Source organism: Erpetoichthys calabaricus, chromosome 8, assembly GCF_900747795.2.
Source record: "Erpetoichthys calabaricus chromosome 8, fErpCal1.3, whole genome shotgun sequence".
NCBI classification, from domain to species: Eukaryota; Metazoa; Chordata; class Cladistia; order Polypteriformes; family Polypteridae; genus Erpetoichthys; species Erpetoichthys calabaricus.
Genome location: NC_041401.2, coordinates 152138876 through 152155783, shown reverse-complemented (window position 1 = coordinate 152155783; position 16908 = coordinate 152138876). Strand labels below are relative to the sequence as shown.

Here is a 16908-nt window from a genome sequence, read left to right as displayed (position 1 = left end):
CATTCAGCATGACCGGTTTGGTGGTGGGTCAGTGATGGTCTGGGGAGGCATATCCATAGAGGGATGCACAGACCTCTACAAGCTAGACAACGACACCTTGACTACCATTAGGTATCAGGATGAAATCCTTGGACCTCTTGTCAGACCCTATGCTGGTGCAGTGGGTCCTGGGTTCCTCCTGGTGTACGACAATGCCCGGCCTCATGTAGCAAGAGTATGCAGGCAGTTCCTGGAGGATGAAGGAATTGACACCATTGACTGGGCCCCACGCTCGCCTGACCTAAATCCAGTAGAACACCTCTGGGACGTTATGTTTTGGTCCATCTGACGCCGCCAGGTTGAACTTCAGACTGTCCAGGAGCTCAGTGATGCCCTGGTCCAGATCTGGGAGGAGATCCCCCAGGGCATCATATGTTATCTCATTAGGAGCATGCCCAGACGTTGACAGGCATGCATACAAGCACGAGGGGGCCATACAAACTACTGAGTACGATTTTGAGTTGCTGCAATGAAATTTTGGCAAAATGGACGAGCCTGCCGCATTATTTTTTCACTTTGATTTTTGGGGTGTGTTTGAATTCAGCCCTCTGTAAGTTGATCATTTTCATTCCCATCAAACAATGTGGCATCCTTTCGTTCCTAACACATTACTCAGTCTATATCATTACCATTGAGATCTGATGTGTTTTCAGTGTTTCTTTAATTTTTTTGAGCAGTTTATTTTTAAAATTTAGTTAAAAAAATAAACAATATTATTTTAATGCACCAAACAGCTGTAAATCAGTAAAAAAAAATCTTCAAGAGGGCAGTAGTTATATAAAGCTTCAGCTCTTTGAAGGAAAAAAATTAAATACCTTTAGGTTATCTGGAAGTTCTGAGCGACCAGCATATCCAGGGTTCATGGTGATGAAAACTGCACAGGTTGGGTCTAATCGGAGTTCTGTACCTTCGAATACCAATGTGTCAGAGCCACTAGAAATGCCTGTAAGTAATCAAAGACAATAATCATCAACTCTGTTAGTTATTATTCAGTGCAGAAAAGTGATAAACATATTAGTTACAGTGTTTCTCCCATGCATTAATTATATTTAGTTAATGTGCGTTTTTCATCCTTACAAATTAAAAGAGCCGCCTAACCATTCAGCAATTATAAATGTGAGACAATTAGACAGAATTCAGATTAGAATTTTTCCATGAAACCTACACAACTGAAGGAGTATTGTTTTTTTTTTGAGTAAAAAAGAAAAAGCTGAAATAGTAAAAATCAACAGTTTTTATATACTTATTGTCTTTTAAGACATTGTTTTAAGTCAATTAATTGGGTTACTGCTATTCTGCCAAGAAAAAATAATGGCAGACTATGGAGTAAAATATGAAAATGGGTCAGAAGATGAATCAGAAGTAAGAAAACAAACATTGCAAAAACAGGAAAGAAAGCCTAATAAACATTTAAACCTAAAGCATGAACTGAAGTCAAAATCAAGAAACAGTTGTAAACCTGGAATATTTTAAAGGATAAGTCTGATATTTTTCAAGTCAATATTATTTCTTTACTAACATGGTAAATGTGCATTTGTCATGCAAAATTGTGTTCTAAATGTGTTGTATAAATTAAAAAGAAATTTTAAAAATTAAAAAAAGCTTAAAAAAAAATTTTGCACACCCTAATGCTTTACATTGTAGTCTGTGGGGCATTGAGGGAATGCATAAAAATGTACCAAATACATCCATTTTTCAAGCCAAGATTGCGGTTGATTACTGATCCACGTTTTAGAACTACACATATATTGTAAAATAGTTTATACAGTGGCGAACCGTGCATTTCACACCTAGGCCTTCAGTAGTGCTCTGTCTGAATCAACCTGCCCCTCAAAAACTAATTTATGGTTATAAAAACCATCTTAATATGCAGAAATACAGTATAAAGAGCTGTTGCATCGCAGATAGATAACTCCTGTAGCCACAATAAATGCCTTTATTGAATCGACAAACCAGGGGTGAACAAGTTCCTTTCTACTGCAGCTACCGCGGCGACACGCATAAAAAACATCAATAATAATTCATAAACTTGCAATATTATTTAGGAAAATCGCAACATTTCACTCACCAAAAATTCAGATTATTTGTAAACAAAATCCATCCTCCTCTCTTTCCTCAAAAACAGTTCAATTACTCTGTCGTACAGATTATCCGTGCGCTTCAGTTCCATCACGAAGTCCCTTTCTATCGCCATCGAAGCTAATGCTGAAAGTCGAACCTGCCCTGTCGTATTTCTGGCATAAGTTTTAATTCGCTTTAGGGCTGAAAATGTCCGCTAGACAGAAGCAGTGGACACGGGAATGCTCACCGCCAAACATACCAATGTGTAGTAGCTGCCCCATGATGCTCTCATTCAGATTTTTATATTACACCATCCTATCCAATCAACGGATCTGAATACGGTGACGTTGCCGTACGCCTGCTAGAGGGCCCTAGTGAAACCAACTCAAAATCTGATTGGTTGAAGCAACAGTTTAATCAACATTTATTTTGTGTTACAGGGCCTGCAGAACGGATTGTGAAGGCCTCCTGGCAGACTTCTTTGACTTTGACCCTGCCTGGCAACAAATGACGGCTGAAATGTGATTGGTTAAATACTTTAATATGAAAATACATGACTGGAAGCAGGAGCAGCACAACCATCGGAAAAGCTATGAAAGGAAGCAGACAGACTATTTGAAATTATTTAATAAATATCCATCCATTTTCCAACCCGCTGAATCCGAACACAGGGTCACAGGGGTCTGCTGGAGCCAATCCCAGCCAACACAGGGCACAAGGCAGGAACCAATCCCGGGCAGGGGGCCAACCCACCGCAGGACACACACAAACACACCCACACACCAATCACACACTAGGGCCAATTTAGAATTGCCAATCCACCTAACCAGCATGTCTTTGGACTGTGGGAGGAAACCGGAGCGCCCTGAGGAAACCCACGCAGACACAGGGAGAACATGCAGACTCCACGCAGGGAGGACCCTGGAAGCGAATCCAGGTCCCCAGGTCTCCCAACTGCGAGGCTGCAGCGCTACCCACTGCGCCACCGTGCCGCCCCTATTTAATAAATATTCATGGACAAAATATAATTAACATCAGTTTGTGATTCAGATATTTTTTTAGGCCAGCAGAGAAGGCCTTGCAGGCCCTGACAGCCCGCCACTGAGTTTGTACATGTAATATTTGAAAAAAGACACCAATATTACGGGATTCAGACATTTTAAATGAAGATCAGCCATGCGTGACAGCTCAGCACTTAGTTTTGTTCCTGATAGACCAAACTAGAATAAACTTTTCATGCCACATGGTTTGCTTTGCTTTGATTTGAATTACTTCCATATTTACGTGAGAATTTGCACAAGTGAATAAAAAATGTATCCTTACCACAAGAAAAATAGTAACAGGAGTAATCGATAAAATGATTATTTTCAGATTCCTTTTGTTCTCACAAACATGCATCAGAAACAAGGTAGACACAGATCAATACTCCGCTGTCTTGGATTGAAAAATGGAGGTGTTTGGTAAGTTTTTAAGATTTTTCTCCATGTCCTCTATCCTCCATTGTAAAACGCCAGAACGGGTGAGATATTTTTTTTAAATTTACAGAAAGCACTTAACTTTTGAACGCAATTTTATGTGGCACATGAATATATACTGCATCATGTTTGTGAAGAAATAAATTTGACTTGAAAAATACAAAACTTATCTTTTGCATAGCAGAAGTAATCAAACCCAGACAGTGAATGGACTAAGGAGACAACTTATTGCGATAACATTACTTAACACGACTGCCAATTTCTGTTACTTAATAATCTTGAATTGCATACTTGCAAAAATAGTGATGTCCATAACAAAAACAAGATGGTGCTACAGAAAAGCAAAAATAAATGATAATTAACTTATACCATGACAAAATACAGATACAAGAAAATAACAAATTGAAATATTCAGAAATATGAAAAAGGTTAAAGAATCATAGGAGAAAAATTTACTGATGGAAGGAAAATTACATACAAGCACAAATTCATAACAGCTGCACATTGGCACAGTGATTAGCACTGCTGCCTCATGGCTCCAGCATCTCAACTGGATTCCCACTATGTGCATTGTTAGTTTTGTCTCAATGGTCCAGCTTTCTCCCCCATTCCAAAGATATGTATGTGATTTAGATTGACAACTCTAAATTATAACATGTTTCATGTTGATTAAAACATCCCAGTAAGTGATGATACCCACCTTAATAAAAGGACAACTGTCTGTGTGTGTGTCTGTGTATCTATGTGTACGTCAGATTGCTAGGGTTAGGAAGAAAAACGTAAAAATCAAAAATGATAATAAAAACTCCAAATAAAGGTCTAAAAATAAGAACAGCCTTTTCTTCTGCCTGGTGTTATATGACATCAACACTAGTATGGCTCTGAATTTTTTGCACCCACTCGGGTCACGTGAATGAGGTTTATGGATATAATACCAATGTCTCATAACTTCACACAGGAGGCAATAGATGAATGAAAATTATGATAAACTGATGTGCCCTAAAAAAACTAGGCTAGAGTTACTAAACTAGGACAATGTGGCATTGACCACTGCCACATTTTCCCAGCAAAACACTTCGACTCTAAGAATGGTTATGTTGGTGAGTGACAGTGAGAGGAATCTGCAAAAAAGGATGGCTATAAAAGCCACCAAGAGGGAAAGGGATCAAGTGCGTATTATCATACAAGACCAAATGAACAACCCATGTATCAAATGAAAAATAGGAGGTCTACACTGACTAGTTAGATTTCAACCAGTGATAGATGGACAGCCCAGCTATGACCCTATAAACACATAAGTTAGATTGGGGTGTGTTTCCTGTGATGAATGGATATCCCATTCAGAACAGATTTCTTTGAACACAATGCTGCTAGCACTGTTCTTGGCTCACCATGACAGAAAAACGTCATTGACAAAACAGATGACTGGATGGATTACAATTTCATTATAAAGTCATTACAAAATGTAACCCATTACCTCTCTGTATAGTCAGAATTTGCTGTGCAACAACAGAAAGTACTTCCAAGTCAATTCGATTAAATTCATCAAAGCAAGCCCAGGCACCACAGGACAGCAAGCCCTAAAACATGAAAATGCAAAAGAAACAGGAAAATAATTAAAATATTTACATAAATACAACATGAAATTATTCATATTAAAAATGCAATGTCAAGCAATTATTAATTTTCATATATAACAACTTATATATTAAACCCCATTCAAAAGTAGTTTACATGTAAAACAAGTTCTCAGTATACTAAAAAAGATGACAAGACAAGAAGAAGTGATATTAGTCATCAAAATAAAAATAAATGCACCATTTAAAAAAACAGAAAGTTGCAAGCAAGTTTAAAAGAGCCATTGACACAACATTTTTTCATAAAAATGGTTTTACAAATTAAGGGACATGGTAAAGTGGAGAGTAAGACACACCAGAAAGACCAGCTGTCTATAACAATTTCCTCTTGGAGAATACCCTGGTACTGCCAGGGCAGCAGAATGATGCAATACCCACTATGTCCTGGTGTTCATTATGATTCTCCTCCAACTAGACTCATCGGTGCAGAGGGTGCCCATCAATACATGTCCAAACTACTTTAGAAGACTCATCTTGACCCAGAGGAGCAAAAGCTCAAGTTGCAATAAACTCCCTATCAATGATGAGTGAGTCCCACAACCATATGGAAGAGCTTCATTTTAGACTCTTGTACTTACTATCTCATTCTTTGGGTGATTAATCACAGCTATTGATCATAGATTAAGATGGAAATGTACTGCTTTCTACATCAACCAGTAAGTTTAGTGCTCCATTAAAAGAATTAGCTCCTGCATCAACCCCATCCTAAGGAATATGCATTCAACACTGCCAGCTATATTCAAATCCTTTGGTCGATCTTATAATCCTCTCCATCTTAATTTAATGAATAAGATATTAAGACACTGACATTTAGCTGCTGTCTTTCATCTCAACCACGTCATACTTGGCTGTAAACCTCTGCTGTATATACAAGACATGACGTTCAGGTTATAAAAACTATGCAGAGTCCAATCCCCTAACAGCACTTATGGATAATGCCAAGATGAAATATACTTAATGAACACACTGCCATAATAAACTTTATGATGTTACTAGCATACTGCCTCTTTCTGCATGACTTAAGAAGTCCTGTTCTAACAACCATAATACAATGGAAATATGACATGTATTACTGAAAATTATGAAAATTTAAATTTACTCTATGAGGAACATTTCAAAAACCTTTCAGTGTCTGTCAGTCCTTCATCAATGTCATTCTCAGTTAACCCTTTCCTTAAATAAACCAATACAGTTTTTCATCCGAGTATGTTTATTGAATAATATGCTCAATATTGCAGATTATTACCTAATATCTTTGTATCATATTATTATGTTGTGTTATATTGATTGATTAATATCAATAAAATGTATATAGAAAAAAGTTTATAGATACAGTATATAAAGATACACATTGTTTCACTTTAGATATGTATTTTGTGGTTAAAGAAACTGTAGATACAGGCCAAATTGGACAGACCAGGCCAACCTGTGTTCAGTAACTTTTTCACTTCCATGTTAAAGATAAAGTATAATTCCTCCAGTGTGTTCTGGGTCTGCCCCTGCCTCTTCCTTCAGTGGGCCAACTGAGCTATAACATCTTACCTATAGTACATCGCCAAACAACATCAACTAGCTGTTCTTGAAAGGCAGCTGAAATATTCCAAAGTTGTTAAATATTTCCAAGCCCCTCAGCTTTATCATTGTGATTTCTTGCACTTACGATTTTATTTTTTCAGTCAGTAACCATAGGTATATATATATATATATATATATATATATATATATATATATATATGGTTGAAATAGTTTACTGTCAAATAAATGCAAAGAGTACGCGACACGTGTTTCGCCCTCATTCTGGGCTCATCAGGCGTACACACTCCACTGCACTCCCTCTCGGGAATCGAACCTCGGACGTCAGCGCAACGTTAGGGGCATCGCCTCTGGCGCTGACGTCCGAGGTTCGATTCCCGAGAGGGAGTCTCGGGAATCGAACCTCGGACGTGAGCGCAACATTAGGGGCATCGCCTCTGGCGCTGATGTCCAAGGTTCGATTCCCGAGAGGGAGTGCAGTGGAGTGTGTACGCATGATGAGCCCAGAATGAGGGCGAAACACGTGTCGCGTACTCTTTGCATTTATTTGACAGTAAACTATTTCAACCATTCTATGATCTGCTCCTCACAAACTGAGGGCACCGTGGCGGATGTTAGCAGATTGCTGGCCAACGACAAGCGTTACCTGGTAGGTAACCACCCATACAATCAGATTGTGACACAGACTACGAATGCCGTGAATATATATATATATATATATATATATATATATATATAAAGTTTTCAAACTTTAGCAAGGTGTCAACAACAGAGTAAACTTAGTTCCCTTGTGCCTGGACTTGTTCAAAATCCATGTTCAAAACAAACAGGATTTTCTTCTTATGCATGAAAATTGTGCTGTCTTCATTTAACAAAGAAATAATTATAAACTATTTAATAGCATAATAGCAAATCCAAAAACTGACTGGCATTAGAGATTCTCAGTAGAGCTCTAAATTGTGCTAGCATTAAATTTAAATTCAAGAAGAAGACATGATGTGTAAAAAGTACTGGAAATTCAGCATTGGCACAATAAAATACACCAGAGTCAGATTTCAGAATTAAATTTAGTAAACGCACTTGCATAACTTAATAAAGAAAAGAGACATCTGCAGCTTTTATGTCAACATTATAGCCAAGGAAACCTCAGAGAAAAAAGTTGGAAGAAAGTTTGACAGAACAGAAGCATAGCCGGAATTTGGGATAACAAAAAGAACAACATCAAGAGATCTCAGTTATCTCAAAGTCCCATACGTAGTACATAGAGGAGACACTTACTTTACTTAGTAAGCTGGAGTTTTCACCTTTGTACTACAAGTTACAGTAATAACCTTTACCTTTAGACCGACAGACAGACAGACAGACAGACAGACAGCAAACTAAACACTATTCAGCTGAAACAAGTTTAAGGAAATCACTTCCTTTCCCAATGAACTGATGGGAATCTCATTGTAGGTCATGATAATCTTCAAAAGCAGATTTATTTTGGCTCAGCTGTGAAATCAATGCTCACAGGCGTTAGTTGAAACTAAGGCAAAGCCTATTTTCACTTACTTCTACTGAGGTTAGAAAATAAAGACCCCAGTCGTGCTTTTTGAATTGCACACCCCATGATCGACTTGCTAAAAAAAAAAAGAAAAAAAAGCTGTCTAAGCTAGTGGGATTGACTGAATTTTCTTTCTTCGGTATATGTGAGCATTATCCTCATATCTGACCCACAGTTTTCCCAACCAAAAGGTCACAGAACTATGCAGTTTAAAATGGTTACCAAGAGATTCACGATAGTGTAAGTACTGCAGTAGAAAGTGTTGTCATTCAGAGCATCATTATGAGTTAATTTCTGACATCAGACATGTTCAGTGTGTGCCTGCTCTTGATGCAAACTTAATTCAATTGACATTCAAGCAACATTATTTGTCTCATTAGGTATGCTGGCCCCCTCCTGATAAATGGCATCCTTGAGGCAACAAACAAAGACCACCCTCTCAGGCTCCCACTGGCACGGCATGATCTGTCTCTCTCTAGTTCACTTATCCATATGTGCTCTCATGCATACCAACCATGCTGGTACCCGCTAATGACAATGAAAACGAGCTGAGCCATTTGCATACTCATTGTTCTCTCTTTCCTCCTTCCTTCACAATTCTGCTAGATATTCTTTTGCCATTAACTTAAGAAGTTAAGAGTTTCAGCAAAATGGTTACTGGTTTCCAAGTAAGGTCATATTTTGTACAGCATGAAAAGGCTGAACTTGATTTTTCCTATGAGCCCAGTAACTGTGTATTGGCATTTTACAGTATGTGCCAATCTTAGTGCATTATGAGAATTGTCATGTAAATTATTTCTCACCGATAATTTCTGTAGGGATAGATAGATAGATAGATAGATAGATAGATAGATAGATAGATAGATAGATTTATTGTCACATATGGTGTACACAGTAAATGAAATGCACACTTGGCTGCCAGAACCTTGCTTTATAGATTATGTCAAATATAACATTACAATAAATGATGCCAACCAAAACCGTCAAGTTTCCTTTTGAATACATTACATTTCAAGATCGAGTTTTGTAATAGCAAAACTTACTAAAAATAGGTATTTGCGTTTGGTAGTTTTTTTTGAATTTAGAAAGAAAGAAAAGAAAATTGCTCCTTAAGGGTTTGGTAACACTGCATACACTGGTTTTGGTAACACATTTCTCATAAAGGGGTCCAGATTAAAATAAATAGGGAAAAAGTGTCTTCTCTAAATGCAACATGTGTAAACATAATCCAAGATTAGACAAAGGGATGGACTATAAGATGCTGTTACCCAGATATACATAGGAGTTGTTGAGATTTTGTAGTATTTGGTTATTATATTGTGGGTTTTTTTACCCCCAAAATACTGAAATATCAAAATGCCCTTAATTAGCAGATACCTACTGCCCTAGATGTATCATCCTACCAAATGTTAGTTTTTAGCTAAACGGGAAATACTGTTTTAGTTAAATAGTGAGTGAGTGAGCCAACTTTGTATTATGTATATGTAGATAAATGACATTTCTCTTAAGTAAAGTACTTACAATATTTATATTTACTTTGAAAGAGTAATATTAACCATTTCCTCCTTGAATTTTACTAGAGAAATGCAGTAAACAGATTGATGGATGGATAACTGAATTGTTTTTTTAAATTATTTTGGTCTGGCTTCTCTCTGTTAAAAGTTAAAAGTTCCCATGTGTCTTGCATTCTAAAAATTATTTTTAATAAGTCAACTGTTGAAGCGTTAAGCCCCTGACATTTGACCATTACCTTAGGATAAAATTCTAATAAGGCAACAAAATTATAGAACAATGCAGCATTAATGTCAGCACCTTAGAAATCAAGGCCTCAGAATTGCATCAGTGCTCAGGTTTTGTATGCAGATTTCTGGACTCTTAATGATGAGTAAACAGCTTTCTCTATGTCCCTCTGCAAAATGTTTTATAAAACAGCAAAAACAAGCAAGCAAAGGTATCCAGTACAGACCTTCTGCTTTGTATGCATATCAAAGTATTGGCTTTAAAGGATAAAATGTTTGCCTGTGACGGCATTCTGATGTGACAAAAGTGCACGAGGTATAAAATTTCCCCCAGTTCTTTGATGTTATAACTAAATGGTTGAGATCTTAATTTTACAATGCTAACTCTGTCAAAGTCATAAACAGTTATAGTGCCCAGCGTCCCTTGATATTGTACTTTGAAGGTATTTTAAGATGCATACAAGAGCTGACAAAGACATTTCAGAGTCCTTGTTCCTGTGACCTGCTATTGCACTTGAGCTGTTATACAGTAAATAATTGTCATAACCTAAACAATTTGTTTTTATATTTACCACACTGTGTCACAGCAAGCAGCATCTGTGATGCAGCTGATTTCCAAGTGGATACAACTGAAGTTGATTCCTTTATAAAATGTATTGAGATAGCTCCTTTAATGAGTAACAACTATTCTTGTCTATCATTTTTTTCTGCAATTCCACACAGATTCAGAGAACCTCAGTAAAGTCAGTCTTTGATGACTTGTTTTTCAATGACTGAAATGTTTAAATGCAAAGACAGGCAACAGACAGAGAGGATCTTTGGTGACTTTTGCCAAGAAATGCTGACCATGGGAACAATTGCGGCTGTGTAATCGGAACCACTGAGTACAGCAGTGCCTGTTTAATGTGGTAGGGTGTTGTTTTGTATGTTAGGGTCCTAGGTTGACCCTACTCCCCTTTATACTCTTTATTATTTAGACCTTTAAGGAATCCCATACTTTAACCACTCTGTCAGATACTGTAGTTCAACACTATTCTTTTACATTATAAAACCCCAGAAAACTAGATAGAGCACCAGAACAGGCAAAGAATAAAATCATCCCTGTTCATTTTATATATTTAGATACAGTGTGTCCAAAACCATAAACAAAGTACAAATGAGTGTAACAAAAATAACATCACAACCGAAGTAGATGCTTGCTACCAGATGGCTCCATGGGTTGTAACATGTTGTTGTCTGGACTGTTCTTTGGTTCCACATGGCCTTTAAATAGAGACAGAGATAGCCTGGCCAACTCATCCATAGAAGGAAAATGGCAGACACAGTATGCCATTGCAAGCCTCCTGTTACTGTGGTCTGATGCCTCTGCCTCACCAATGAGACAGCTCAGGCACAATACCCCTCTCAAGTCCAGTTTTGTTCTTTTCAGCTTTTTATCCAGTTTCAAAGGTATGCACAAATGCATACAAACAAGGAAGACATAGACTGGCCCAAGTGCTCTTCTTATCAATGAAACTCTTGTCAATTTTTCCCTTAGCAAAACATCTTACCTGATTTTTTAAGTTGTAAATGTCCCTGAGCAACAACTGGCTTATACAGCTTAGTTGATGAAAACATTACTAACCTATATGCTAGATAATATTCTCCATTACAGGTGTGTAGGAGTGAAAGTAATGGCCAGCTTCAGACATGAATGTAGTAATTTACTCCAACTGTTTCCTTGTGCTCTTGTTGAACTCATTTTAAAGTACTAGCCTGGATCCACTGTACTAATTCCCTTCACAATTTTAAAAACTTCAGTCATGCCACCTCTTCATATCCATTTACTTAAACTGAAAATGTTTAACTCTTTTAAAATAAGACATTGTTAGACATTAGTAAAAAAATATATATATTAACATATATGGAAGTTATTATCCTCCATACAGGTGTGTAGGAATAATATTAATTGCCAGCTTCAGAACGTGAATTAATTACTCTCAATTGATAATTTAAAAAGAAAATACAATTGTAAGGATTTTAAATTCAATTTCTCAATAAATCACAGGAAGAATCTGAGACACTGCAGGTATCTAAGCATCAAGTCATAAAATGAAAGAAAAAGTACAAGTACAGTACAACAACTGACTGACTACATAGAAATGCTCTAGTGTTGGTATTTTCTACAGAGGCAATTCTAAAATAACTAAACAGATACCAAATCTGAAATTTAAGCAATAAAAATGATGGGCCTTTGAACATCATTTCTCATTTGAACATGAGACAAATGTTGATATTAACAGGTCATTCAGCCCAACAAAGCTTACCAATCTTACCCACCTAACTGTTCCACAATAATATCAAGATGAGCTTTAATGGTCTCTAAAGTCCTATTTATTTCATGTGTCTATGGTTTTCTCCTGTATGAAGAAAAACGTTCTAATGTTTGTGCAAAATTCATTGTTAGGAAGTTTCCAACTGCATACCCATGTTCTTGTTGAACTAAATTTAAAGAAACAGCCTGGATCTAACTGTATTAATTCAGTCATATGACCTTTTAATCATTATTTGCTTAAACTGGAAAGGTTAAATTCCTTTAATGTTTTCTTCTAGGTCATACATCCAAATCCTGTAATCAACCTAATCACTCATTTCTGGACTGTTTCTAGTGTTGGTATGTCTTTTTATAGTCCATGCATGCAGTACTCCAGATGAGGCCTCACCAGTGCATTATAAAGCTTAAGCATAAGGTCCTTTTACTTGTAGTCTACTCATTGTGTGATAAAACCTAACATTCTATTAACATGCTTAATGGCTTCTGTACACTGTCCGAATGTGCTGTAGATAGTAAGAAGACTTTAAACTTTCAGACCTCTGATTGTGTACTCAATTTATTTCTTCACAAACATGGTATATATGGATTTGCCATGCAACATTGTGTTCTAAAATTACTTGTTACCCATAGATTTTAAAAAATATCTTTCCCTTGCTGGCGCTTTATAATGGAGGCTAATCTCCCGTGACCCTGTAGTTAGGATATATAGCGGGCTGGATAATGGATGGATGGATGGGGCATGAGGTATCACCAGAAAATAAAAGCTTAAAAACTTACAAAATACAGGACAGTTGTGGGGTGGGTATTTATCCATGTTTTGCTATTGTATACACATTTTAAAATAGCTGACAGATGTAATTTTTGAACAAAAACACCAATATTACGAGATTCAGCAATTTCAGGGTTTGTTTTCTTCCGCAATAATCTTTCATAACACCAGGCCATGATTACTTTTTTGAAAGGCCAAATCACAGAAAACATTTTGTGCCATGTGGTTGTTTCTGTTTTGATGAACTTGCACAAATGAATAGAAAACCTATCCTTACCGTGAGAAAAATAGTACCAGAATTACTCAATGAAATGAATTTCCATATTTTTTTTGTCATATATATGTGTCGGAAACACGGGAGGCATGTTTTTTCTTAAATTGAAACTTGGCTAATTTTCTGGTGTTTACCCATTAACCTTTATTGTAAAACGTTAGTGAGTACAAGATATTTTTTTAAATTTATATAAAACTTTAGAACACAAGATCATGTGGCAAATGCATATATACCACGTTTGAAAAGAAATAACTTTAAACTGAAAAATACCAAACATTTCCTTTAATATCTACATATTGTAAATATTGTATGTAAGGGTGGTTGTAATTTAAAGCAGAAATACAGCTGCATTACTACAGCAACAAATCTGGGTTCAGTTCTCCAGGCTGGCAGAAGTGTGTATGGTTTTTGCACTTTCTTTCTCTGTTTGAGTTTATAGGTACTTTGGACATCATCACATAAACCAACTGGTTAGGTTACCTGGCACCTCCGACTTGGCCTGTTGTGAGTGACAGCGAGTGCATATGCCCTGTGATGAGCTGTTGGTTCATCCAGGTGGTTTCTGGCAGATTAGACTCTGGCTCTCCATGACCTATAGTGAACTAAGCAAGCTCAATGTATACATGTAGTAAGGATTGTGGGTAAATTGTAAAAGCCTCTTAAACTCTGTGTAGATTCTACCATGTACTCATTTAAGTTATAAGAATATAATGTTGAGGCTACAGACTATCAAGTAAGATTAGCCAAATAAGCAGCACTGAAGAAGAGACCATGGTACTAAGGGCCACTCTATCTATCTATCTATCTTTATCTTTATCTTTTTTTTATTAAAAACTCCTACGGCAGAGATGGTGTCATCATCGTGTAACACTAAAATGGTTAAAATGATAAATAATAAGAAATTGAAAATGTTATGATCTGCTTCTGAGTGTGACAAGTTTTGTTTGACTTGAGTGTTATGCTGACTTATTTAATTTTAAGTTAACCCATCATAGATGTGACATGGTTCGTGTTTCCATCCTTTTAATGAGTAGACTCAGTAGTAGTATCAGGCCCAAAGCTGCATGTCCTCACGTCCAGCTGAGTTCACTCATCTTTGCTGTAAATTTGACTCATACAAAGGCGCACATGACTTCTGTGATGAGCATTTCTCTTCTGCAGAAGCAATGAGACTGATCTATATTCACCTGACATCTTCTTGATAGTTTCTTTGAGCTTACTAGGGCAGAAGACACTGACACCACACTGCACATAGCCATAAAAGATGGATGAAGACATGTCATTTTTTTCATCAAAGGTGCACTAATGTCTGCAGTGAACTTTAATCTCCATGTCATCTCAAATTTTCATAGGGCTTCTGAGAAGCTCTCTCTACTGTGCTGGTTTTTGTCTGATTCATTACGAAAGCAATATACAATGCCTATAAAAAATGTTCAACCTCTTGGAAGTTTTCAGATTTTATTTTTATACAACATTGAATCATAGTGGATTTAATTTGGGTATTTTGAAACTAATCAACAGAAAAAGACTCTTTAAAGTCAAAATGAAAACAGATCTCTGCAAAGTGGTCTAAATTAACTACAAATATAGAATACACATATGTTTTCAACCCTTCACATCATTATTTAGAAGATGCACTTTTGGCAGCAATAACAGTTTTGAGTGTATGAGGACAGGTCTCTGTCAGCATTGCTATCTGGAAACCACAATTTTTTGTTACAAAACTTACTGAACAAGCTCAGAAATAAATTCTCAGATAGACTGAGAAGAGGGCCCATATGTATAAGAGTCTCAGAATTACTTCTAGGAACTGTACTAAAAAGTCAGACTTGGATAAGAGTTTGTCCTACCTCAGAGCAGGATGTGAGACATATTTACACCTACACCCAGCTAGAAGTGACAGTTTGCATTTGAGAATGAATGACATCATGATTTTACGGCAGCCCAAGCTGTAAACTGATATTCATGATGACGCTTAGTAGCTTTCTGATACTATGTACACCACAAAGATGATAATAATAATAATAAAAAGAAAAATAATGATAAAAATAAGAAGAAAAATAAATATAACAAGGTAGGATAATGTGCTAAGTTGCAGATAATTGTTGCCATTTCACAACAACATTATTAAAAAATACTGTAACAAGCATTGACACGGAAAGAACAAGACACCCGATAATTTGCATGATTATTTAATAATGACTGATCCAGAGCTGTACTTTCAGAAGAATCACATTCCCTCTGTTATGGTCATGGGAAGTGTGTTGTAAAGTAAGAGTTATACTGAAACTAGCCACAATTATAAGTTGTGTTCACTCTTCCAGCTCTCTGTGATTCCACCTTATGTTCTGTGAGGCACTTTTAATCCAATGCTTTGACAGTCTGTGCCTTTATTTTTGAACCTTTCTGGGCTTGTAAACTGTAACCTCAATGTTTCAGAGGTTTGTGGAATGCAAATCTCAGCATTACCCATGTGACATTTCACTGTCAGCAACCCACCTTGCCCTACTTATTTTTAGGTTAATATGATGGCAATATAATATAGTTTGCATCCATGATCAGCAGTGTGTTGTGACAGTGATATTGCCAGCGATTTACATATTCATGCTCATCCTCTCTTGGGCTAATGATCTTTGTGTGTGCTGATTCTCATGAATGTAATTTGCTTTAACATTTCCTTACATGGAGTTGTGGGGAATGTATACATCTGGATATTACCTCACACATTGTAAGGATGATCAAAGTTTGGTACAAAATTTGACAAATAGTTGGTTGTGACATACCCAAATAATCACTATTCAAATCTGCATTTTATACATTAGGTTACCAACACTTTAATTTTGGCAGAGAGTGCATGGCTTCTCCATGTACATGGAGGAATCATATAATGTACAAAATTTATGAATATTATTCCATCTCTATCAAATCAATATCTATTTATTGTTGTCCAGCTTTTCCAAAGCATTCCACCTTTCCAGGGAGGTGTGTGTCGATCTCTGCCTGGACACCATATTCTGGAAGTTCCTACTGAGTTAGGACAGCTCAAAAGGTGAAGTTAGCAGTAGTTTCCTAAATCAGGAAAATGTATAAACTGTTTTTACTGCTAATTTTAAGAGTAGGTCCTTGCATCACTCCGAGATTTTTAGGACCGTTTCAAATACAGGCACAAAACTCTGGTTCTGCCACTCCAGGACAATAACCTTATTGTTTTTAAGAAATTCTTATGTAGCTTTTCCTTTATGCTTGGGGTTATTGTCTTCTTCTAAAGTGTAGGTTTGTGGTAAACTTTATGAGGTTTTCTTGCAGGATTTCCTTGTATTCATTTATTCTACCCTACATCCTTACAAGCCTCCCAGAGCCAGCAACAGAGAAGCAAACCCACAGAATGATTCTTACACCACCATGCTTTATGGTGGGGATGGTGTGTTTTTGATAATGCGCACAGTTCTAACATGACATTTAGTCTGGAGGTATAACAGCTCCATTTTGGTCTAATCAGACCATAGAGCTTCTTCTAGCTG

The 16908-nt window shown here is 36.7% G+C and overlaps 1 protein-coding gene across 3 annotated transcripts in view; it reads right to left on the bottom strand.

Moving 5' to 3' along the window:
* dnah7 (dynein, axonemal, heavy chain 7) overlaps positions 1-16908 on the bottom strand; it is a 496694-nt gene that overhangs the window by 341557 nt on the left and 138229 nt on the right. For all 3 annotated transcript variants that reach the window (XM_051930473.1, XM_051930475.1, XM_051930474.1), the window contains exons 25-26: positions 5053-5155; positions 855-982 (exon numbers count right to left, since the gene is read on the bottom strand). In XM_051930473.1, coding sequence (XP_051786433.1) covers positions 855-982; positions 5053-5155 — 231 coding nt within the window. The remainder of the gene's footprint in view (positions 1-854; positions 983-5052; positions 5156-16908) is intronic.